Source organism: Anastrepha ludens, chromosome 5 (assembly GCF_028408465.1).
Source record: "Anastrepha ludens isolate Willacy chromosome 5, idAnaLude1.1, whole genome shotgun sequence".
In the NCBI taxonomy this organism is placed as follows: domain Eukaryota; kingdom Metazoa; phylum Arthropoda; class Insecta; order Diptera; family Tephritidae; genus Anastrepha; species Anastrepha ludens.
Window position 1 is genome coordinate 63,830,969 of NC_071501.1, and position 24,279 is coordinate 63,855,247.

Consider the following 24,279-nt stretch of genomic DNA (forward strand, 5'->3'; position numbering starts at 1 on the left):
TCAACGTACAAATAAATTTTCACTAGTTGTGAATGTGAAATTAATATAATTTTGGAGTAGTATTAGGTTTGCAAGAAAGCACTGCATAAAAAATAAGCAAGGCTGCTAAGGAAATTTAAATGAGAAATGGCGTCGTCAACGAATATGGGTATAATTTTGGGCTATACCGAGGGAATTTTATTAATTGATTATTAGCCAAAATGCAATATCAGGAGTACTACTGATTCATCCAATAAAAAATTTCCCAGTTAAATTATCTACATATATTTTGTGTATGGAATATTGCAAAACTTCGAATAGTTTACTCATTTTGAAGCACTCAACTACTACAATAGCAACCATCACGCGTATTTGTTTGAATCCAGTCGACGAATTTACTGACACGCGTGTAAACTCCAGGCGCATTCGCTTGAGCACAACCGAAACCAAATGAGACCACACCTGCAAAATAAAGATTTATCAAAATTTAGCAAAGTCTAATATTTTCAGTTCAATTGTAAACTCACCTGCCAACTTAAATCTGCCCTCATTCACAATCAGCGGTCCGCCACTATCTCCTTGGCAGGCATCTTTTCCACCAGTCTGCACAAGACCAGCGCATAGCATGACATCGGTAATTTTGTTCTTGTAGCGCGTTTGACGACACTGCTGATTGGAGATGATAGGTACAGTAGTCTCTTGCAAATAATTGGAGGTGACACCACCTTCCTTAATCAGACCCCAGCCGGCGACAACGGCCTGTGAGGTAGAAAAAAGTAAAGAAGCGGAAGAATAGAAAGTTGATTTTTGTTGGAAAAAAATTAATTTCCTTATTTCCATACTCACATCTTTATTGTTGAAATTATGATTGAGATTAGGCAAACAAACTGGACGTATATTGCTGGTAAACTGAATTGGTGAGTCTAACTTCAGCAGCGCAATATCATTTATAATTTTGGTTTGGTCATATTGCGGATGCACAATAGTTTGTATGACCTGTGGGTGGAATGAGAAAAGGTGCATATAAAGCGTATTAAATATCACTTACTGTAAGCGTTTGCTTAAGCTACGAAATTAATAAATTACATAGTATCAAGTTTTGTACGAACAACAAGTTCCTTGCTTAAATCTTTTGTTAGGTATGCAATGAGTGTTTTTGTTTGTTAACACGAATAAATGCTGCACTTACGGCTTCCGGCAGTTGCTTCAAATGAAATTTTAGCCGAACTTTTCCGCATAATTTGTTAGGAAACTGAGAAGTTGAAAGTTTATTTCGTTTCCATTTTCTAGTGATTTTCTTTCCCAGTTTCAGATTTTTATACCCAATACGCCGTATTTATGAAAGCCGGAAGGAAGGTATCCAAATGCAAACTGGAACTAGTACAAAGGACTGCATTCATGTTTAAGACAGGGGTATGGTCTTCTACCCCAACCAAGGTTCATGAGACTCTATTTGATCTTCTCTCCATAGTTATCTACGGCAAATTCCTGGATAACTCCAATGCAATCAGGATGAATGCATGCCTACCCAATCCCAGAAAGACATGAATATGATAACGTTCAGGGCCTTGACTTGGTTTTGGTGGTTATCTTCACTAACGAGTCCAGACTAAGTAATAATAAATGACCACTCAGAAGTATTACAGTTGGAATTACGTTAACTATAACCTGACTACTGGACTAGACCTAAATACGAGTTTTTCTTAAAACTACATTTTTCGAATTGCCGTAAACAATAACTTGAAAAGTTATTGACCGATCTCCCTGAAATTTTGCAAACATCTTTTTTATGATATTACTTTCAATGTGAATTTAAGTTTTTTTGTTCGATACAAATTTTAACTAATGTTAATAATTCAGAAACAGCCCTATACAGTACGACAAAATCAAACTTTTCATCAAATAATAAAGTTTCGGTAATGGATTTCGGTATACGAGTAAAAAATGTATTTTAACTAGCGACTCGAAAGTTGCCGACGGAATTTTTTTAGATGTGTGCCCTACATCTTAGATATATTTAATGTTCAGCAGTTCTATGTAACAAATAACGGTGAACAGTTTTGAGCAGTGTTTTTACCCTCTAACTCCTCAACAGATGTGCCTTTATGTCTCTTTTGTGGAAGAAGTGAAAAAAGCTCATAACGGGGGGTCATAACAAAAATATACCACAAAAAAGTTTGTCATAAAATTTTACTACAAAGTATGAGTCCTTACGTACGACTAAAACATCGCGGATCGCGCAGGAGTTTGTAGTTCTCGAATTCGTTCACCAAATTCTCTACAAGTAACTTTGACCTAAGAAATAGTCCGCGTGGTTTCTGAGAATTAAATATCAATAATGGCAAATTAAATATATTCGTTTTGGTTGACCCATTTTAAACTGTAGTGCTTATGAAATATTTTTGAATTTTGGTATTACCAATAAACAATCCTAAGTATTTTAACATAATAAGGTAATGTGGCCTGTCCTATAGCAGCGATGGAGATGGTGCTCGAGCTCACACCCTTCCATATAATCATTCAGCAATCAGCCAAGCGCCCCCTGCTTAATATTACCAGGGAAGGCTTGGGAAGAGGAAAACTGATGTCACCTTAAAACATGGAAGTGCTAAAGCTGCAGCTCCCACTCACCCAGCTACCCAGAGCTGATATCTATAAAGTGATCAAATTCGAAAAGAAGTTCAGAATTGAATTGAACAATAAGTTTAACTAGAGTAGACCTGCATTTCAAAAGAAACTCCAGGAGTGTACCCCGCACTGGTACACGGATGGTCCGAAGGCCCCAGAAGGAATAGGCGCTGGAATTTACGGCCCCAAAACCAAACGACCTGTGCCGATGGGTAATTTTTCCCGAATCTTCCAATCGGAGATGGGCAGAGATAAACTTAGACAGGAATATACGGAATGAGCGAATTGTCATTCTGAGTGACAGTCAGGCGGCACTCATGGCCCTATAGTCCTGTGACATCAGATCCGCACTGGTACTTGAGTGTATCGAGAAACTTAATTTACTGGGAATGCACAACTGCATCCGGCTGATTTGGGACCCAGAACACAGGGGTATTAATGAAAACGAAGTACCGGAGGCATTGGCGAGAGAGGCTGCGACCTCGCCCCTAATAATACCCCAGCTCTTTCTTGCCAAGGGACAACACACCATCAAGGAGAAGCTCAGGAGTGAAGAGCTAGGGCTAAGGAAGGTTTGCTGGCACCTATGGGGCTACGCCAGCTGAAATCCTTATTAGGAGGGTACAACCAATAGAGGTTTAAACAACTCATAACCTTCCCCAAGGATAATCTGAGAATGCGCACGAGCACCCTCACAGGCCACTGTAGACTGCGAAGTCATCTGCACATTATCGAGATTTGGTTTACAAACTCTAGCCGTTCTGTGACCAATCCCAGGAGACTCCAGTGCACCTTCTCCTGGAATGCAGCGCTGTAGTGCGGGGAAGGTTGAGACTAGGGTTTCTCTCCCGGGATTTCCCGTTCTTGATATCCCGGGTAATCCGCAAAAATATCTATTCCCGATTTCCCGAAAAAAAACGTAAATTCCCGGGATTATTTAACATTTATTATCATTTAAAATGAAAAATTCAAATTACTTTTTTTATTTAAAAATATTCAAAAACAAAGTAAGCTAAGCAAGCATTGACTTTCTTGTTTTCGTGATTATACAGCTGTGCAACACAAATATTTGAAAAGTCAGCGTTTGGGTGTCTTTACTTTTTATATTTTAAAAAGTTATATATTAAAAGTGGTTAAAAGATTTCTTTGTGAATTAAAGTAAGTTTAATTGAATTTTAATAACAATTAGTTATTATTCCACTGATATTTTAAATATTAAAATTAAAGGGTTATTAAAAAATACGAATGTCGTCAGAAAGAAATTGGAGATTTTATTTTACCATTGATTCTACTAATAAGGACAGAGCAAAATGCAATAAATGTAATCAAGTGATTATGAGAAAGGGAGGTTCCACAAGTGGAATAAATCGTCATATGCAAATCCAACATGGAATAGATTTGGTTACCAAGAACAATAAATTCGACGCTCCAAGTACTTCATCGCCGGACAAATCTGATAAATCAATTTCAGGAAAACAAAATTCCATTTTAAAATATGTAAAGAAACAATCATTGGAAGAAATTCTTGCAAAACTAGCAGCTATAGATGGAATTTCCATCAATGTTATTTCGAAAAGTACGTTCATTCGTGAATCTATTTGTGCGAAAGGATATTTTCTTCCTAAAAATCCTTCACACATAATGAATCTTATATTCAACTATTATGCCGAAGTTAAATCAAAACTTAAATATAGATTTTCAACTATTCTAAATGCAAATCAAAAATTTTGCTTAACTGTAGATGAGTGGACAAGCAGCCGTAATCGTAGATACATGAATATCAATGTTATGTCCAATGGTGGGATATTTGAAAATTTGGGATTAATAAGAATTGAAGGAAGTTGTGGAGCTGAAAAAACATTAGATTTAGTTAATGAGCGGTTAAAGGAATTTAACTTGAATTTATCTACAGATATTGTTGCAATCATAACTGATGGAGCAGCCGTTATGGTGAAATTTGGAGAGTTAGCTCCTGCCTTCCATTTACAATGCTACACACATGGAATTCATTGTGCTGTTCTGGATACCCTTTTTGGTTCTACTAAGACAGAATTATTATTGCAAAAAAATCAGCAGCACCAAGTAGACCAATTATTAGATTCAGATGATGATAGCGACATTGATAATTATGATTGTCTTGACAAAGACGAAAATACTACATTTGAAGGGATGTCATATGAACATGATACAAATATAAGTGACCTTAAATTCAAAGATCTAAAACCTCATATCCAGGATGCAATAAAACAAATCCGCAAGATAGCACCATTTTTCAGAAAATCGCCAGTACGTAACACAATTCTTCAGCAAAATGTCAAATTAGAATATGGTAAAGAATTAAACCTATCATTAGACTGTACGACAAGGTGGAATAGCTTATTAGATATGTTGGAAAGATTTGAGCAAATAAGAATTCCGATTAAAAAAAGTCTATGCGAAGTTAATGCTACACATCTACTTGAAAAGGAAGATCAGCTGTTCCAAATTGTAAGCACATTAATTACTTGTTTACGTCCAGTAAAATTAGCGTCCGATGCATTATGTCGACGTGATATGGATTTAATAAAGAGTGAGGGAATACTATCGTTCCTAATAGAAACGTTAAATGCGTTAGATAATTCAATATCTCGAGAATTATTACAAAATTTTAAATTCCGTATGACAACTCGAAGATCCAAAATTTTAATTTCATTGGTAAAGTACCTAAATAATTCAAGTTTATTGTACTCCAATCAAGATGATATGTTTTTTGAAATGTCGTCGAAGTCTGAAATGGTTAAATTATCTAAAGAATTGTTACACCGCCTATTTCCAGTTAATATCCTTGAAGACACCACTGTACTTGAAAATGAAGAAAGCGTATTGATTTCCGAAACGGAAAACAATATAGAAGCAGAAATGCCCGCGAATGTTTTGAAACGAAAGCTTGAAAGTGCTATAAATAGTATGAGCGCCAAAAAACAAAGTACTGGAGATACAGAATATACGACTATATTAAAAGAATTTAATTTATTTGAAGCTAGTGGAAAGTTAACCAAAAATTTGAAAATGCTCTTAGATGCTCTTCTTTGCATTAAACCAACTTCAGTGGAAAGTGAAAGAGTATTTTCGACTGCTGGCCTTTTTGTCACCAAAATTAGGACAAGACTCAACGACAATTCAGTTAATGCGCTAGTTTGTCTCAGAACTCATTTTAAAAACTCTTCTAATAAATAACTTTTTTTTTTGTTTTATGAATTTGAATAAATATGAATTTTTTTGTTTTGTGAATATGAATAAAATATGTGAAAATGAATTTTTTAATTGTTTTTAAATTAATAAATTTATTTTAATTAGTAAATATAAAAACTCGATTTTCCCGGGAATCCCGGGAATATTTTCGAAATATTCTCGTTTCCCGGGAATCATTATGTGACGGGAAATGAGAAACCCTAGTTGAGACGTCTTGGTCAACTGCAGCCAGAGGAAAGGCACATACGCTCAATCCAATCCAGCTCTATCATGAGCTTAATACGGGAATTGGAGTTGGATGAGGTACTGTGATGAGTAGGGGACACAAAAGACTATTGGGTCGAAGTGCAAACCTCATTCATTCATTTATTCATTCAACGTGAAAATTGGGTAACTGGGTTACACATGGCTGAATAGGAAACAGAAGAGATATACTGCAAAAACTTCCAAAAAAGACCAGATTGGTCAACAGATCGCCTCCTGTCTTATTGTAAAAGGGTTGCTATTTGTATTTTTAACCTTGAGCACTTTTAGTGTTGGTAAGTGCGCTCTGATGTTTCCATTGGAAAGCCTGCCATATTTTATTATAAACGCGTTCAGAACGTTTTGATTTGTTAGCCATGTGAAAAAATAAAAATTCATGGTGGCGAAAAAATGGCGACTGCTATTCCTAATTTTCCACTTGAACTAATATCATTATACGGCAGCACACCGTCATAAAAAACTAATACAATGAATTTTCTTGGGGTTGCTGTTCGCTCGTCCACGAATTACGCGAAGATCGTCAAAAATCAATTATTATGATAGCGCGCGAAATGATTGGCGATTATTGTCATGTCACAAACTGAGAGATTGAGGCATTCTTGGGCGACGGCGGAATCTTGTATGACGAGCATTATAAGACTTTGTATGATCACTTTGTTTTTCATTTTCCATTATTGGCTCAGATATAAATAGCAACTCTCGTATAAAAATAAATATAGACTTTATATTCAACCGCCTACATTATAGAAACAAATAACTGATCTCGCATCTTATTATGTTTAGCACTCTCATTTAGAAAATGTACGAAATGCCACGGTTATTCCTGACTTAGAGAGCTCTTTTTCAAAACTTGATGTAAAGTAATTAAAATAATGAAATATTCATGACATGGGTATAAAATATTTCACCTCATTTGGGTTTATATATATTTCTCACATTTGCATTCTCATTCGCATTCTCACCTTTCTAGTTATGCCAGGATCGCTCGACGATCTATCCAATTGCAACAATCGTACGGTTATCCCATTGCGATTGTTTTGTACACAATGCGCCGCCGTCAGCACATAACGATCATTAATCAGTGAACCGCCACAGAAAAGGCGCGCATGCCAACGCCCTCGAAGCAATTGCGCCGTCCACGGATACTTATTATGACGCACCTGTGTGCCACCAACGATACGATTTACATTCGGTGTCCCACAGACTGGGCGTAAAGTAAAAAAAGTTGTTTCAATCAAATCAGAAATTAGTGGAAAATTGTTAGCCTTTTAATAAGCTGTTTAACATTTTTCACTCTCATACTCACAACACTGTCCCGCACAGCGGCCACGCCGCCCCATATCTTCCTCAAGAAACTCTGGTCCATCGGGACGTTCATAGAAGTAGGCTGCCTGCACGCCAAGTGCCAAGCAGCACACTAAACTGGCAGTGTAAAACACAAAGGATTTCATGCCTCCGAACGAAACACTCACTTCTACAGCAAAAAATATGTTTTTCTTAACACTTTTTGTTTAACGTAGAACACGTTTTGGCTGTCACCTCCCGCAACGTACTGTTTCGAAATGTTTCAACTTTTCAAAATCGAAGCCCTTCTTATAGCCTGCGTGTACGGCGTGGTAATTTGCACACGCGCGCAAAAAATCGAAAAAAAAAAACAAACAAAGCATCCATAACCAATAACCAAATTACTGTCTGCCAAAACTTAACAAAATATTAAGAGCAGTAAAAAAACTCATCTTCGATTTTGTCACGCTTTAGTTTTCGTTTTCTTTTATCGTCTCCCTCGCATTCGCAAGGCATGAAACAGAACTTTCTTTGTTATCGGCCAATGTCTCCAGCGCACGTTTGCATACAAACAGGCTTACATACAAGAGCTCCTACAAGCGCTGAAATTTTTGCTTATCGGTCATTAAAACGTCAAAAATTAATAGTAAACATTCTTCTAAAAAAAGTTCATAATAAATTTCTTAAGCGCCTGTAAGCGTATTTATTAGCCCATTTTGGATTACTGAATGTTAAATTTTTACCCATTGTTTTGTAACTTCGTAAAAGTGTGGCAAATGATTCAAAAGCATCACAAAAACCAAATGGAGATTAAAAATTTAATAGCCCTCAAAAATTTACAAAAAGTGCTATTGAGGTATGTGTTGTTTTTGTCTTTGTTTTTTTTTTTCCTTGTATTTGATAACATTTTTTTTTTTTGTAAAGACTGAAATGGTATTTTTGTAAGTAAAAAAATTATATTTGTAACGGTAGTTTGAGATGACATGAATTTAGTATGAGGCGGAAACAAGTAATTAAAAAATACTTGTGTTGCATTTTTTTCTGGAAAACTTTGTAATAATTAATTATTTTGTTGACACCATTTTTTAGTATATTTTTCTTACTTTTAGCTGAAGAATATTTTTTTAGATCTTTTATGCCTGACACAAATAAGTTTTTGATTATATTTTAATCCGCAAGGGAATTTATGCCACTTTATTTAAAAAAGTATCCTTACGTCGTTATGCTTTATTATGTTTTCTATTTATTTAATATATCATCTTTTTTCCGGGATGATGCCGTGAATTGGTAAGTCTCATGAGTACTGTCACACCGGCATAACAGCATGCACGACTTGTAGCCTCAAAGCTACACCTACGTACTAAACACCTCTCTACAAAAGGTACTCGTATTACCACACAGGGCTGGTTAGCTCAAAGGCCCTTGTTGACACCTACGAAACTCCGCGTGTCTTAGATCACTATGAATATGTGTTACATGAGCGCACATACCCTTCTAGTTATCAAAAACAAGACGTGGTCAACAGCTTCATCCCTCTTTGTGCAGAGTAGGCAGAGTGATGAGCTGTGATGACCAAATCAAGGGAGGTGATTTCCAAAAGCCCCGTGCTCTGAAAGGAATTGGGTCAGGTGATAATTTATTCTCCTATAGTTCTTTCCAAGCACCTTGTAAGGATGGGTATTAACTCATACATCGATCTACCTTAAGTTTATCTGTTCCTCCGGTCTTGCCAGTGGGCGATCGACCGACGCCTTTCTTCTGCTGCAATTTCTTTACGTTTTGCTCTACGTCGTGTTCGAATGGGCTCAGGAAATGTTGACAGCGTAACGACCAGCAAAGTGTGAGCCTTCCCACGCGGAGTGTCTGCCAAGCGATCAACCAAATCGGCTGGTGGGGGAAAATGATCGTTGGACTTCCACTAGAAACCGGTCCGAGTTCGCTGGCAACAGCGGTGCAGTCAAAATCGCACCGCGCGTGAAAGCTGTTTTAAAAGTGTGTTAGGATTTTGCAGTGGCGAAAATGCAGCGATCGTTGGAGCAACGTTATTCGATCAAATTTTGCGTAAAGCTGAATAAAAAAAAGGAGTTTCTACCTCCAGGAAGCACTGTAAACGCGGCATTTTACAAAGAAGTGCTCCTTCGGCTGAAAAACCGCGTCCTCCGGGTTCGGCCCGACCTCGTCAACAATTGGACCCTTCATCATGACAATGCGCTGGCGCATACCGCCTCCCTCTGCACCTCTGCATTGGCACCAGGATTCCGGTGCTTCCCCACCCTCCCTTCAGCCCAGGCCTGTCCCCTCCGGACTTCTTCTTGTTTCCGCGCCTGGAAAGAAAGTTGAAGGGGAGGCGTTTCGACTCCATCGAGACGATCTAAAAAACTGTGACAGCCGAATTGAACGGGATTCCGGCGGATGAGTTTAAAAAATGTTTCCTGCAGTGGAAGGACCGCTACCAGCGGTGTATTGACGCTCAAGGGTCCTCTTTTGAAGAATATTAGTTGTATAAGCCAAAAGGTTTAATAAAACTGCTTAAAAAAATAAGGCTCATTACTTTTCAATCAAACCCTGTAGCATATCAGTATATCTCTCACATCATTCAGACAATGTGCAAATACACTCTATAGTACTGTCTTTGAGTCAATGAAGGTTTTCATGGATTTCATTTGTTAATTGTAAGCAATGTCTTCTGCTGAGAGCGTTGAAGGCATTAAAAGTACTGAAACTTGTTTTTTTTTCAATCGATTTGAAGATGACAGATTTTATTGTCTTCCTTAGCGATGATGGTCGGAGTTAATAGCAGAAAATATTAACGGAATTATATGAATGTCGCACGCAGAGAAAGTCGATGACCGAGTATTTGTATTATTAAAACATGAATCGCATTTTACCATTTGCATTAAAAAATGTATCTAATTGAAATCGTGACCAGAGAATTATTTTTTGTTTGGTAATTTATTACAGCTTAGAAAAAAGAAACTATGCATGTGTACCATCACTATAAGAATATTGTTTTTGTAATTTTTTTAAATCAAAAACTATTTATGCAGAGTGACTCAAAAAAACCTTGAGCACAACAGGTTCTACACTTTCTATAGATTTTTATTGTAATTAAATTTGGCATCCTCACATTTAATGAAAGCTTCCGTGCTTGGCCATCAATACCTTGGAATTTTTTTTGTTAATATTAGCCGGAAAAATTATCCAAGTCAAAAATTTTAGTTTTACATCTGGTGGCCTGCGAGTCGGTGTCGAGTTATCGTTCCAAAAAGGTGTCGCACATTGCCTCTTAGCCTCTGTTGGTGGACACATACCCTAAGTAATGGTACTTTTGCTTGCTAAAATGCTCATTTTCTTCACTGCAATATTTGGCTACCCATGATTTTAGAAAAGCATTCCAAATATTTCTATTGGAAAAGTTCTTTAAAACTTGTCACCAGGGCCAAAAATAGTAACACTTGACCTTTACGACTACTACAAATCACTTCTTGCTGCCCTTAAAACGCCTTACTTTTTGCATAATATTTCGGTTAAGAATAGAGAGCGGTTACGTACATCTCTGCTACAACCTCCTTCTGCATATATAATTAAAGAGTGTATGAAGTTCTATTCTATTTTTAATGCTTTTGGAAGAATATCTTGGATTTTTGATGGCGACTGTTGAGCAAGAACAATAATTTAGAATGTACTATTTACTTAAGACTAGTTCATTAACTACCGGTCTCGGTAGTCTGGCGTAAATGCACTAGCCTAACATCCCAGAGGTTGTGAGTTCGAAGCATGGTCCTCGCACTTAAAACAAAAAAAAGCAGCGGCAGGTGGGCATTCCCATTATGTAAGACTAGTAGCGGCAGACTAATCACCTACCCGGTCAGTAATAAAATAGATTAACGAAATCAACGCAGGACAAAAGTCTTGTTGAGGCCCTATGCTCCCGAGAGGAGTGAAAAAGAAAAAAAAAATACGAAGACAAAAACTAAATCTCATCTTCTGCGAAAAGTATTAGACAGGGCTATGTACGCCTGAGATCCGTTGGGCATAAGACTGAAAAACTAAACGTGAGTCTAAAAAATAACCGCAGAATACAACAGGATATTAAGAAGGGCTACCGTAGCAATTCCCTCTGAGAGAATTTCTACCAGGAAAAAGTTCTTTAAGAAATTATCTGTCTTTCGAAGCCAACGTAAAACTGCAGGTAAATCCATTTCTGAAAAAAACATCAAAACGCACACCACAAATAGGACTCACTCAAAAAGCGTGCAGGCGTCAATATATTCATTAGGAAGCGGATTGTTACCCCCATTTAGTATGAATAAATGCCTACCAAAACTATAACCCCTCATTTTCAAGAAATATAGGTATAATATAGTCAAACTCACTTGGGCTTAATTTAAAATAAATATTTAAAGCAGGTTGGTTGAAAAGTATGCGTAAATATGATGTTATTGACATCAGCGAATAAATATCCAGCGGCTACGCTGGCTACGGTCATGTCGTCCGTATGGGTACAAACGTTCCGGCTTTGAAAGTATTCGATGCAGTACCAGCTGGTGGTAGCAGAGCAAGAAGAAGGCCTCCTCTGCGTTGGAAAAATCAGATGGAGAAGGATTTGGCTTCACTTGGTGTGTCTAACTGGCGCCGGTTAGCACGAGAAAGAAACGACTGATGCGCTTTGTTAAGCTCGGCCAAAACCTCGTAAGCGGTTATCGCGCCATTTAAGAAGAAGTTGAAAAGTATTGAAAATGACCCTTATTAGCAAGTAGAGGAATAAGGACTTATACACCATTTTAATATTTCCTCATTCATTTCATTTGAAGACACAACAAGTTTTTTTCGATCTATAAATTATTTTTTTGTCAGCAAGCCATTTGAAGTTGATGTGACAGTATATTTTATTAACACGAGTATACGAGTATACATAAATTATCGCAAGATGCGTGCCTTGCCTGATCTTCTCCTCCAATTTGTTTTGGGCGTAATGGTATGCTTTTTCATGGGGACTTACCACTGTCTGTAAAACGGCAATCGCTATTAGAAATAATCGCCTCTATCTTATTAGATTTCAGACCAGGGAATAACCACATAATAAAACCGTCATGCACAATTTCTCGTGGCTACAGCGGCCGCCACATAAACTTTCTTCAAAAAGCGATAAAATCTTAAAAGAATATTGAAGCGCCAACAACCCAAATATTTTATTTCATATTTTTATGGGCGCATATAGCAGTTATAAACATTTAAAAATTTTACTATTTCATTTATTCAAACAACTTTGGCAATAAAAATGTTTATGATAAATGCTTACCATCAACTAGCAAAATCGTGCCCACAAATTTGGTGAATTTATGTATGTAAGTGTGATGCTGACGTCAATGGCTCGTAACTCCAAATGCTTGTAGTAAAACATGATTAATTAGTGTTCCTCTTCTTTTCCATACAAGCCATTGGATAATTTTGTATAGTGTCAACTGTTTACACTTTAATCTCTCCTTCGATTGGTCGCAACTGGTACTAAATTCGACAGATGAGATTTAGTACGTTTTGTTTCTACTTACCAATAGTTCCGGAACAGTGCGAAATTCATGAGATTATATAAATGTGCAATGAAACCTTAACCCAGCCTGCATCGTAACAGGCGAAAGCGTCAAGTAATAGCTGACTATTAAATCTCACTTGATCTGAAAAAAAAAATCTCACTTAATAGAGCCCCCATACTGTTAATTATACAAATTAAGATAAATAACAACGCATTTTTACTTAAACTGAGCTTATTATAAAAAAATATTTATTATGTTTTGCAAGTTTCATAAATATTTCTTACAAATTTCACATACTTCTCGGTAATTTTTAGAACAAATTTGTCAGCTGGCCTCAATGGAAATTTTGCGGCTTTATTCATTTCTTTACGTTTCTTCTCGTGTTAATTCAGGTTTGGCCAGATTTTGTCTGGTTCCTCCAAAACGTTGCTTTGATATTTTTAACTCAAAACTAAATAGTCTTTGCTTAGACCTAGAAACACAAGTTACTATAGTATAAAGAAAACTCAAGCATTTAAAAAGTCGTTCCAATAAGTTATTCCAAAAGTTAAGTTATTCAAAAAAGTTTCAAAAAGCTCGGATCTGTATAATGTTTATATATGCAAACTGGCTGAATTTAAGATGATTGATAAAATTTTGTATAATTTCTAGGTTCAGAATTTCGAGCGGAATATTAAAATGAATCTGAAAGTCTTTAAGATGTTTATTAAATCGAAAAAATCGAGTTGAAATTTACTATCCTTTATGTTTTATAAAGAAATGACAAATCTGTTTGCGGATTTTTTAGTGCAAATTTTCATACAATTCTGATATAAATCTAAGCCATCCAGGTATTCTTTGTCTTTTGAAGTTATACGATTATCCGTGAAAAAATATGACATTCAAAACACAGTTGCAACTCTGAAACCCCCATCCACAACCAATGTTTATGGTACAGCTTCTGTTCTTCTCAAAAACTGCACACCTACAACAGACTTCCCAGTAGATACCCGGACATTCCAAGCGAAATTGATCTTGCCACCGCAAATTTTCAAGCCATATTTTGAAAACTTAGTCATATGTTGCTTGAATCTTGCTGTTTTGCAGGTCCAAACATTTTTCTTAGTAATTTCCTTTCAAAATATATTAACTGCTCAATGTCAGCAACTTTGAGCCCCGAAAGTTCATACGGATGTGGGCACGGGGCGGATTAAAGCTTTATCAATCCTCATTTTTAGCTTACGTAATAACTGTTTTGATTTAGGCAGCTTCATATCGGAATAGTAAGAATTGTTAGCAGTTAAGACTGGACATTGGACAGTGTTGCACGAAAAATCGGTCTACCGGTTATGCCAACGCGGGCCTACAGTCCTCAAACACACGACCGAATTCCAAATTTATACAATGATAATTTAAGACACTTTAGCTGTATCATATCGCGATGTGCCCAGTTTTCATGAAGTAATATTTTCTTGATGAGCACGCCCAAAAGAGCTTCCAAATTCCGAATAAAATTGTATCTTTACGTTGATTTTTAAGTTGAGAAAATTTGCCGTCACTGCCAACCTCGTCGTCATTGTTGCTAAAACTCTCTTCGAGCTCGCGGAAGTAAATCCTCCTAAAAATCAGATACAAAAGCCAACTCTTCATCTTCGGGCTCATCAATCCATTGGAAACTTGCTGAATATTATAATCACTACGAGTAAATAAATGAAACTTTAAAAAACACCTGCATAACTACATACAAGGTGATGTCCAAAATAAACAAGAATGAGCTGAAATAGATAAGACAGGAGCTTTGTTCTGATAACTTAGAGCTCATTTATTCAAAATAGTCCTCTCTGACATCGATACACTGTTTTGCGCAATCTAAAAGCTTTTCGAAAGAGTGTTTCAGGTCATTTACCGGAATGTTTTGAGGATGTCGGTACAAGCCTTTTGGATAGCCTCTAAGGATGCAAAATTTGTGTCTTTTCATGGCCAAATGCAATTTTACGAATAAGTAGAACTCTCAGCGAGCCATAGCAGATGAATATGGTGAGTGATTGATGGTTAAAATGCGATTTCTAGTCAAAAAATCAGTCACAAGAGTGGATCGATGGGCTGGTGCATTATCATGCAATAAGCGCCAGCTTCCTTGTTCGCAGTATTCAGGGCGAATTCGACCAATGCGATGCAACAAACGCTTCAGAACGTCAAGATAGAAAATTGCATTGACGGTTTGGCTCATTGGCATGAACTTCTTGTGGACAATTTCCTTGGAATCGTAAAAACAAATGAGCATCGACTTGATTTTTGATTTCTCCAAACGCAATTTTTTGGGTGGTGGCTTATTTGGGGCCTTCTATTCGGCACCTTGACGCTTAATTTCAGATTCATGTTGGAACATCCAGGTTTCTTCACCAGTTACAATGTTGTTAATGAACTTCTCGTATATCCCAGACGCTTTAATGAGGTCTTTCGAATGTTGAATTCTGAGCAATTTTCGGCCCTCAGTTGACTTGTGCGGAATGAAATGTGCACAGACCTTTCTTAAGCCCAAATAATCAGTAAAAATGCGATGAATTGATGTCTTGGAGATATTCAACTCCGACTCCATTAATTTCAACAATGATTTCGATTCATTTTTCATAAATTCACGAACAATTTCGATGGAGTTTTCTATTGATTTTGGGTGGCCATTATGTTCATTGTTATTTATATCCTCCCAACCTCTCTTGAATTCTAGTACGAGATAAACAATCATCGCCATAAACTTTTTTCATCAATTGAAATGCCTCGGTAAACATTTTACCGATTTTAAAACAAAATTTGAAACTCTTTCTTGTACCGATGACACAAACGTACTGACACTTTAGACGCAATAACTTTGCTGCCACTGAACCGAATTTCACCAAGCTTTCACTAGAAGTCAGGTAGAAATGCAGCATTGAAAATCAATACAAATTTCACTAACAAACTTTCTTGTAGCCATTTTATATACTCTCATCCAGTTTAAATAATTACACTATAAATAGATCAAGGAAATGGAAAGCTTCTGCAATGGAATATAATCCAGACTTTTTGAAATATTTAGAAGATTTGCTTTTATTTTCTGATCATTAGCTGATAATTAGGAAGGTAAGGGAAATTTCGGCCGCCGTAGCCGAATGGGTTGGTGCGTAACTACCATTTAGAATTCAGAGAGAACGTAGGCTCGATTCTCGGTGAAACACCAAAATGAAGAAAAAGTTTTTTCTAATAGCGGTCGCCGCTCTACAAGCAATATCAAGCCTTCGCGTGTATTCTGCCATGAAAAAGCTGCTCATAAAAAATCATCAGCCGTTCGAAGTCGGTCCCTCCATTTTTGGAACAACAAAAATAGGAGTAGGAACTCGGCCAAACACCCAAAAAGGGCGTACGCGCCAATTATATATATAAGGGAAACTTTATTCATAAGTCGTCCACGTAACCTCAAAAATAAATCCAAAGTTGTTAATGAGAAACAAAATACGAGCGTTAAATGGGCCCCCTTAACAACGACATCATCTAAATACAGATGCAACTACATATCTGAGGACATGAGCAACGAAGTGGCCAGCAGTTGGCGAAAACGTACTAGTTCTATACCAGAAATTTATATCTGAACTTCCATGTAGGGTTATTGCTGAAACACTTCAGGCGCTTGGATGACTTCACAGTCACATACTCGAATTGCCGTCGTCTTAGTTGAAGCAAAATACTTACTGAGTAAATGAGTAACCTGAAACCTCCTTAAAATGTACAATAAAGTAAAAATGAAAATTACTCGGTATTAAACGACATCGATTTATCATTTAACTTTATTAATTTCATATCTCGGCCGGTTGGCAAACCCAACTGCAGCGGCATGGGTCGGGTCGCGCGATTGTGCTGAAGTCATTGCTATGTCGCATATTTGCATGCCAAACGACTTTTGCACCAATTCACGCACAGGATGCTTGGCTGGACACGCCACAAGCCGCATGTGGCAATGCACATAAATTAGTGAATTGTTATGTTCCGGTGCACAACGCACGCTGCATGCAACGTGATATCGTTGTGCGTGCAAATAAATTATATATGTAAATAACCAAATAGGTTGAAAGCGGGTGGAGCACCGGTTTTTGGGCGCACGAGATGAATTGGAGTGAGGACCAAATTTTTTCTATTCTTTTTATTAATTTACTTTTTATTTCAATTTGCTTTTTTCTTTAGTTGTCTCGCTGGAAGTGCCACTACAGGAATAAATGGAGCACAGTTCGTGTCAATTTATAAAGTTAATACACTGTATTCCAGCATGCACACCGGCTCATTCTTAAAAACGGTATTATTATAATATATATTTGATTAATTTCTGCACTTGCAGTCAGTCGCGAATCTCAAGGCAAAATTATATGAGCTCTTTTCTCAGAAGCTGATGGATAATGTAACCTTGTTGAAAAATCTTCAGTGATTTCTGAATATACATTTTTATAAAACTTTACTCAGGGAAGCGCAAAATAAAACGAATATTACCTGTGGAAGCGAAATTAAAAAATTAAGCCGGACTCGTCAGGTTAACAATTCAAAAGTGAGTTTATTTTACTATGTTCTGTCCTTATATTATGCCTAAAACTAAGATAAAAGAAATAGCGGAAATGGAAGAACAGTACGTGGAGAATTAGAGAGAGTATGTAGTTAAATAAATAGAAATAGGAAGAACGGAAAGTATAGCTGTAGAAATAGAGTCAATGATCGAAAGTAAATAGAAACAGGTAAAGAAGGTAGCGAAAGCGAGACACAGTAATGTATGTATAGACTTATATCGAAACTTACTTAATATTACAATAAATATAATTTCCCTTTACATATTTATCCATTTAATAAAATATCAAACAATGTTTTTATTAGCTACTTAATACTAAGTTCATGTTATTAATTCAATTATATTAATTTATTCTATTCTGTTATTATTATATTATTGTATTAGAATAATTTGCCGGAATCTGGCTTAACACTTGTATTGGACGCAGGTGTTTATGGGAATACGACATGTTGAAGTAATATATACGCAATTTTTACATAGGTAGGTAGAAGGCACAGTCGTCTTTACAACCAACTCACTTAGAACGTTGCCGATCGATTGCGATATCACAGTAGTAGTTTACCTGATATTCCTCGCGAAGTAATTTTGTGTTAAGTGCAAGCCCATTTGATCTGGCTAACTCTTGTAGCCCTAAGGTCATTAACATCATTCAGAAACGATGAGCCAACGCATCCAAACTTAGTGGTATGTCACGCGGGATAGTAACCCAGAATCTTCCTACTCCTCATTCTTGCAGCTTCTGCAATAGTCGAAATGAGGTACATTCAATCTTTAAGCATGTCGATCTATGAGAAAGTAGCCTGAGATTAAAGCACCTAACATAATTTTGCCTTGACCAATTGAGTAGCGCTCTTGATAACCTGATTCAAATAACAAATTCTTTTTGTACCTACTGTTACATGTCAGACTATCAACCCATCTCGTGTTGGCTGAAGTGAAAATGCTACCTCTACCACGCAGTTTGCATGTAGAAAGGAGTGTACCTACAATGTCCAAATCAAGTGGGAGGAGAGTGGTAGTGTCCTCTCTCGCGAATTTGTCTGCTTTGGTGCCCTAGCACACATGCCAAATATTCCTTCATGTCGTTGAGAGATGCCCGCCATTCCCGAGCAATGCTAGAGTTAATGACAAGAGATTTAATCGCCGCTTTGGCGATTATTAAATATAGACATCTCTAATAACTAAATATATATAATATAAATATAATAATATCTAATTAAATATAGTTATCTCTAAAGGAACAGGAAGAAACTATTGCACAAAATCCCATATGGGGGGAGATCGGTGTCATCTAATACTCGCAACTATATCAGCTCGTGAAAGAAGTCTCAAAACAACTCTTTACAGAAATACTTGAAAGGTAAGTTGGTAATGGTTGATCTTCGAGCTTAAGGTATTCCAAAAGGTTACTCCATAAGGTACCAAATACATAAATTCCAATAACTTCAACATAGTTCAAAGGGAAGTTTCCACTAAACTGAATTTTTTCGGGATTCCACGAAAAACGTGCAATAAAATAACTTTTGATTAACTTTAAGGGATATAACCAAGCTAAAAGCAAAACGTGCATGTCATTTCGTAGAACAAAGTTATATCAGTAAATGAGTTGGGATATGATGTTGATGATATGCTGAGCTCTAATAAGTAATAAAAAGTATGCAGTAAAAGCCACTAGCTTCTACCAGGCCGAAATTATTAGTCTAATACTTCCACCCCCCGAACCTTGAGCATGCAAAGCATGGGCATCTAAAAAGCCTTATCTGCTTTAATCAGAGAAAACATTTGAAGTTTAAAATTCTGTCCAAGCGATTCAGCTCATTAGTGGAGACTAACTTAGTCAAGGTTTGTGTCTTAAGTCTTTCGTGTAGGAACTCGTCACTGCATTGAATTACACAGTGCCGCTAAAGATAATGAAGTAAAATTTCTAAAGTGATGTAATTTTTTTGAAGAACTTTTCGAGTCAGCCAAAAAACTAAATATGGAATTTCCGTAACACCCACAAAATCTTGACTAAGGGTTAAAAAACCGGTGTTTCGCGGTGTTGCGCACTTATAAGCCAATACACTTTATATGCATATAATCGGCAAATACACCCTCATTGGGTGTTTGGCCAAACTCCTCCTCCTATTAGGGGTGTGCTTCTGGATGTTGTTCCACAAATGGAAGGGCCTATCGGTGTATGCCGCCTCTGAACGGCAGATGATTTTTATGACGAGCTTTTTGCATTTCCAAAATAATCTCGGAGATTTGCCATTATCTGCCAAGGAGCGAACGTTGTTAAAACAACTGTTTCTATCATTTTGTGTTTCGTGCTTAGGGACTCGTGCCCGTGCATTTCCGAATCGTAGTCATGCACCAACCCATTCGGCTACAGCGGCTGCTATATCCTAGTTGACTATCGATTGTTGTCCAATTTCTTACCGGTTTCAGAGGCAAGAAACCTTGGACCTTCCAAATGAGTTACTTACTTACTCACCAACAACACAGTTTTCTTCTTTTTCGTTTTTTCCCCCTTTTTCGTCGGTCGTGGTGTTTCCATTCACAATTTTATAAAAAAACTTCACTAGTACTGATATGATAGAAAAATATTGAGTTCACTGAATGTTTATTTTCAAAACCCGACTAAAAACTGTCTGAGTCATTAAATTTTTCATGAAAAGAAAATTATTGGAGAAATACAAGTTTTGGATATACGAACACAAAAAGCTTGAGCTTGATTGGCCGCTGCGATGAGGGGTACACCATACCAGATAGCCTAGAAGATGCATATACAAGGATAAGGGGAAAATACAAATGACCAAAGAAATGGAAATAAAAAATACACGAGTTTTGTTTTTCAAAAGCAAAATTGTAATCAAAATCGCTAGCATGCGATCAGCGTACACGAAAAGCTGATTAGAATCTTTTTAGAATGCAAACGAAATACAGAAATTCAAGAGGCTATGTGCGAGCATAAATTCGCTCACTTGTACCAAATGCATATAAAAGCATGAAAAAGAATAGGTATTTTAATATTTATTAAAGGAAGCTAAGGAATTCCACAACTATGAACAAAAGGCAGCCGCGCACAAGTGGTCACAAGCAACATTCAAAATAAGCACCTTAGCGGACTGCTGCTAGCAAGCGAGCAATCAAGCATTATGAGCTGCACATTGTCATTTATGCAAATTGGACATGGAAAAATGCAAGAGGCTGGCGTATACTCATACCTACGTATTTGCATAAATGTAGGTACTTGCATAGGTGGGTGTGTGCTAACAAATTTTGCAGGTAAAAGCAGAAGAACAAGAAAGATCGGACACAAGCTAGTAATCTTAAATATATTTATTGTAGGTTTTAAAGTGATGAACAGGAGGTATGAGAGGAGAAAGAATATAGTATAGGTATATTCAGAGCGCAGGCAGAAAAACCGCATTGATATTATGCCAAAAAGTTCTCACCCCACTCAATGGAAAATGGAATAAGAAAATTTTAGTACGAGTTACTGAGAAAGGAGAAAAAACACTTCAAACATCAGCGCTTGAAATACAGGCGTCCCTCGTATAACACGGTCAATTCGTACCGTGCAATATCGAAACCGTGTTATACGAAACCTTGAAATAAAATAAATAAAGGCAATTTGTACCGTGTTATATCGAAACCAAATCTTAAGGGGTAAAATTTTATGATAGCTGACATTTCGTTCCAAATACTACATAAATGGAAAAAGGAAGTTACCTTAAAGTTTTTATTAAGAAAAATAAATTAAATTCAATTTTATGATGAAATACAAAAATTAAAAAATACAACAAAAAATATATTTAAAGACTAATAATAATGATAACATAGGGGGTATTCCCCTTATTGAACGGAAAAAAGTTCAAATTTAAAATGCATATTTTTCAAAGTCGTGTTATATTAATAACAATTCTTCTACCGTGTGATATCGAAACCGAGTTTTATAATATAAGTAGCGTGTTATACGAGGGACGCCTGTAGGCTTCAGCCTTGAGCTGCTTGGAGTTACTGCAAGGGCCAAAATAAGCGTCTCATAAACGCAAAGTGCTTAACGTTCGCGGTAGTTACGCATAAAGGAAATTGGGAAAAAAATGATTTTTTATCAAAGACAAAGAACGCATAGCTGGATCACGCAAACATACATATGGAGGCTAAACCTAAACCTCTGTAGCTAACGCGCCACATGCTTGACACTCAGACTCAGATTAAGGGAAGAATGTCTGGCTAACCACATAGCTGATTGGCTGCCAACTCACTAGTCAGTCTGGTATTCAGCCTGGGAACGCGCGTGTACCCTAGCCCGTGATTATGATGACGGAGCAGTTAAAAATATCAGCATCAACATATTTTATGATATCTGGCGGTGATTTATTATCATTTGATTTTAAAGTGGCACCAGCCACATATACATACATACGAGTAGAAGCATACTTATGTAGATATGGGTCTGCTTATGGGTACTTGCGTCTATTTATTATTACTGCATCTTGCAATTTATAACAGAAATCTGTAAATATTACTCGTCTATTATAAATGTCAGCTTTCTTATGGGTGAGGGGCTGTAGCCTCTAAACTAACAGATTAAAAAGTCCACTAGACAATACTCACTGATTGCAGTCGCATAGTCAAGGCAATGACCAAAGGTGGAGTTCGCATGACAGTGAACCGTTGTTGTTATTGCTATGGCCTAAGTTGCAAACATCTCTGCAGAAATTGCTAAAATATCGCTTGTTGTTATTGTTGTTTTTTTTTTGCTGGTGGTGGTAATACTATTATCGCTGTCGCCTGTCGCAATGAGGCTAGCTGCTTGCGATGGCTAGCAGCAAATTGACATGCGCAGAAAATTCAAAACAAAATAATGTTTAATGAATATATTTAGCTTCAAAAAATGCGATCATTTCAAAAAAACTAAGTCAAGTCGATGCACTTTTGTTTTGATTTGTTTTCAGTCTAGAAATTTTCTTCAGACTTGCTCAGCATTCTGTTTGCTGCTGTTCCGGTTGTTAGTTATTTATATGGCCACTTCATCGTCTAAAAATTTTATGTGCCTGGTGGTTGTGACTCTTTGGTTGCTGTTGCTGTTACTGCTATTTTGATGTTGCTACATTTGGTAGGTGGTACCTTTTTATGGTGGTTGAATGCATGTCAAATTTAATTGAGCAGCAGCAACAGAAAACATTTTCCAGCGAATTTCCGTAGTCAACACGGGGAGTATGCCAATTAGGTTGCTTCCAATTTATTTGTCAGTTGGTCAACTGCAGATTAAATTTCAATTAACGTTCTGTTTTAATATACGGGTGCATGCAACAAGTGATCTTCAACGTAAAGCTTTCATGCCCAAGCTACAGCAGAATTTGCATGGAGAGCATTGAAATGTATGAGTTAGTCGAAAAGGTTGCATATTAGAGAACCAAACAATGCCAATGTCAAGTAAAGGCACACTTAGAGTAAGAAAAGCTAAGGACGATGATTTAATGGGTTGAAGCCTCCTTAGGAGGCCCTCCTATCCCAAAAAAAGCATTTGTTAATCATATCACTCAACTTTACTAAAGCATATAATAAAATCGGAGTACACACCATTCTAGACCAGCTTTTAGAATGGAAAATAGGTCTTAAAATAATATATTAAACTACATCAAAAAATGTATGACAAACAGAAAAATTTAAATAAGAATAGATTCTCACTCCTCCGAAACATATCCACTCCAGAATGGGATACCCCAAAAAATTAATAAACATGAATATACAAAAATAGATTTCAACGACATTTACAATGATATTTTAAACTGGTGCAATTACTCAGGTGCAAGCCTCTCAACAGAAAAAAGTTAACACATACACATATGCAGGAAAAACCACTGTCATCCAAATATCACATGCAACAACTTTACAATAACCAACGCCGAAAACTTAAAAATATTAGGTATCAAATTTAATAAAAGATATAGATGGAAGCTCACATTTCAAAACTTGTCAACTCACTAAAAAAACGTTTGAATATAATAAAATGCCTTTCAAGCCCAAAACTCAACGCTAACACTAGTTCAATCATTGCCGCTACCAAATCTTTAATCGTATCAAAAATTTATTATGGAATATACCTTTTTGGCTACACACCTAAATCAAATATCAACAAACTCATCTCATTACTAAACTCTACTATACGAACCGCCTAAGGCGCATATCGTACTACACCAATTCACAACATGACGTTCGAAACAGGCATACTACCGTTAACACAAACGAGGGAGTTTGCCACAACAAAACTTTTCAAAAACCTAATCGTTAATGACCAGTCAACACTTTTTAAACTAACAGTCAAAATAAGAATTTCTAAACGAAAACACGAAATCCAATCAACACTCAATCGCATAATAGAAAAATCTCTGGAATTAGATATTCCGATCAATAATAAACCTAAGACCATCACCCGATTTTCTTGAAGGCAACTACCTTTCAATGCCATAGATACATCACTCCACCAGTAGAAAAAAGACAATATGCCTTCAAAAATATTTCAAAAACTCTTCTCAGAATTAACCAACAAACTTATAAACAAAATTCAAGCTAATCATAACAGACGGTTCAAAAAACGCAAACCAAACAAGCTTCAGCGTTATATGAAAATGATAAAATATGAATTAGCAAAGTCTAATCTTATTACAGCACAAATTTTGCTGCAGAAATGATAGCCATATTTGAAACAGTACAATATGGTAACCAAACACCTGGAAAATTTGCAATTTGTTCCAATCCTTAGCCTCATTAGAAATGGTAAAAAATATAAACAATAAGAAC

At 36.6% G+C, this 24,279-nt stretch overlaps 1 protein-coding gene across 1 annotated transcript; it reads right to left on the reverse strand.

Annotated features, from left to right (window-relative positions):
* Positions 1-226: 226 nt before the first annotated feature.
* On the reverse strand, positions 227-7,632 carry LOC128863194 (trypsin-1). Its single transcript, XM_054102212.1, has 5 exons — positions 7,409-7,632; positions 7,065-7,306; positions 826-975; positions 507-738; positions 227-441 (listed from the first exon to the last, which is right to left on the reverse strand). Exons 1-5 carry the CDS (start codon positions 7,551-7,553, stop codon positions 320-322), a joined length of 891 nt encoding a protein of 296 aa, XP_053958187.1. The 5' UTR covers positions 7,554-7,632; the 3' UTR covers positions 227-319.
* Between the last annotated feature and the right edge of the window lie 16,647 nt (positions 7,633-24,279).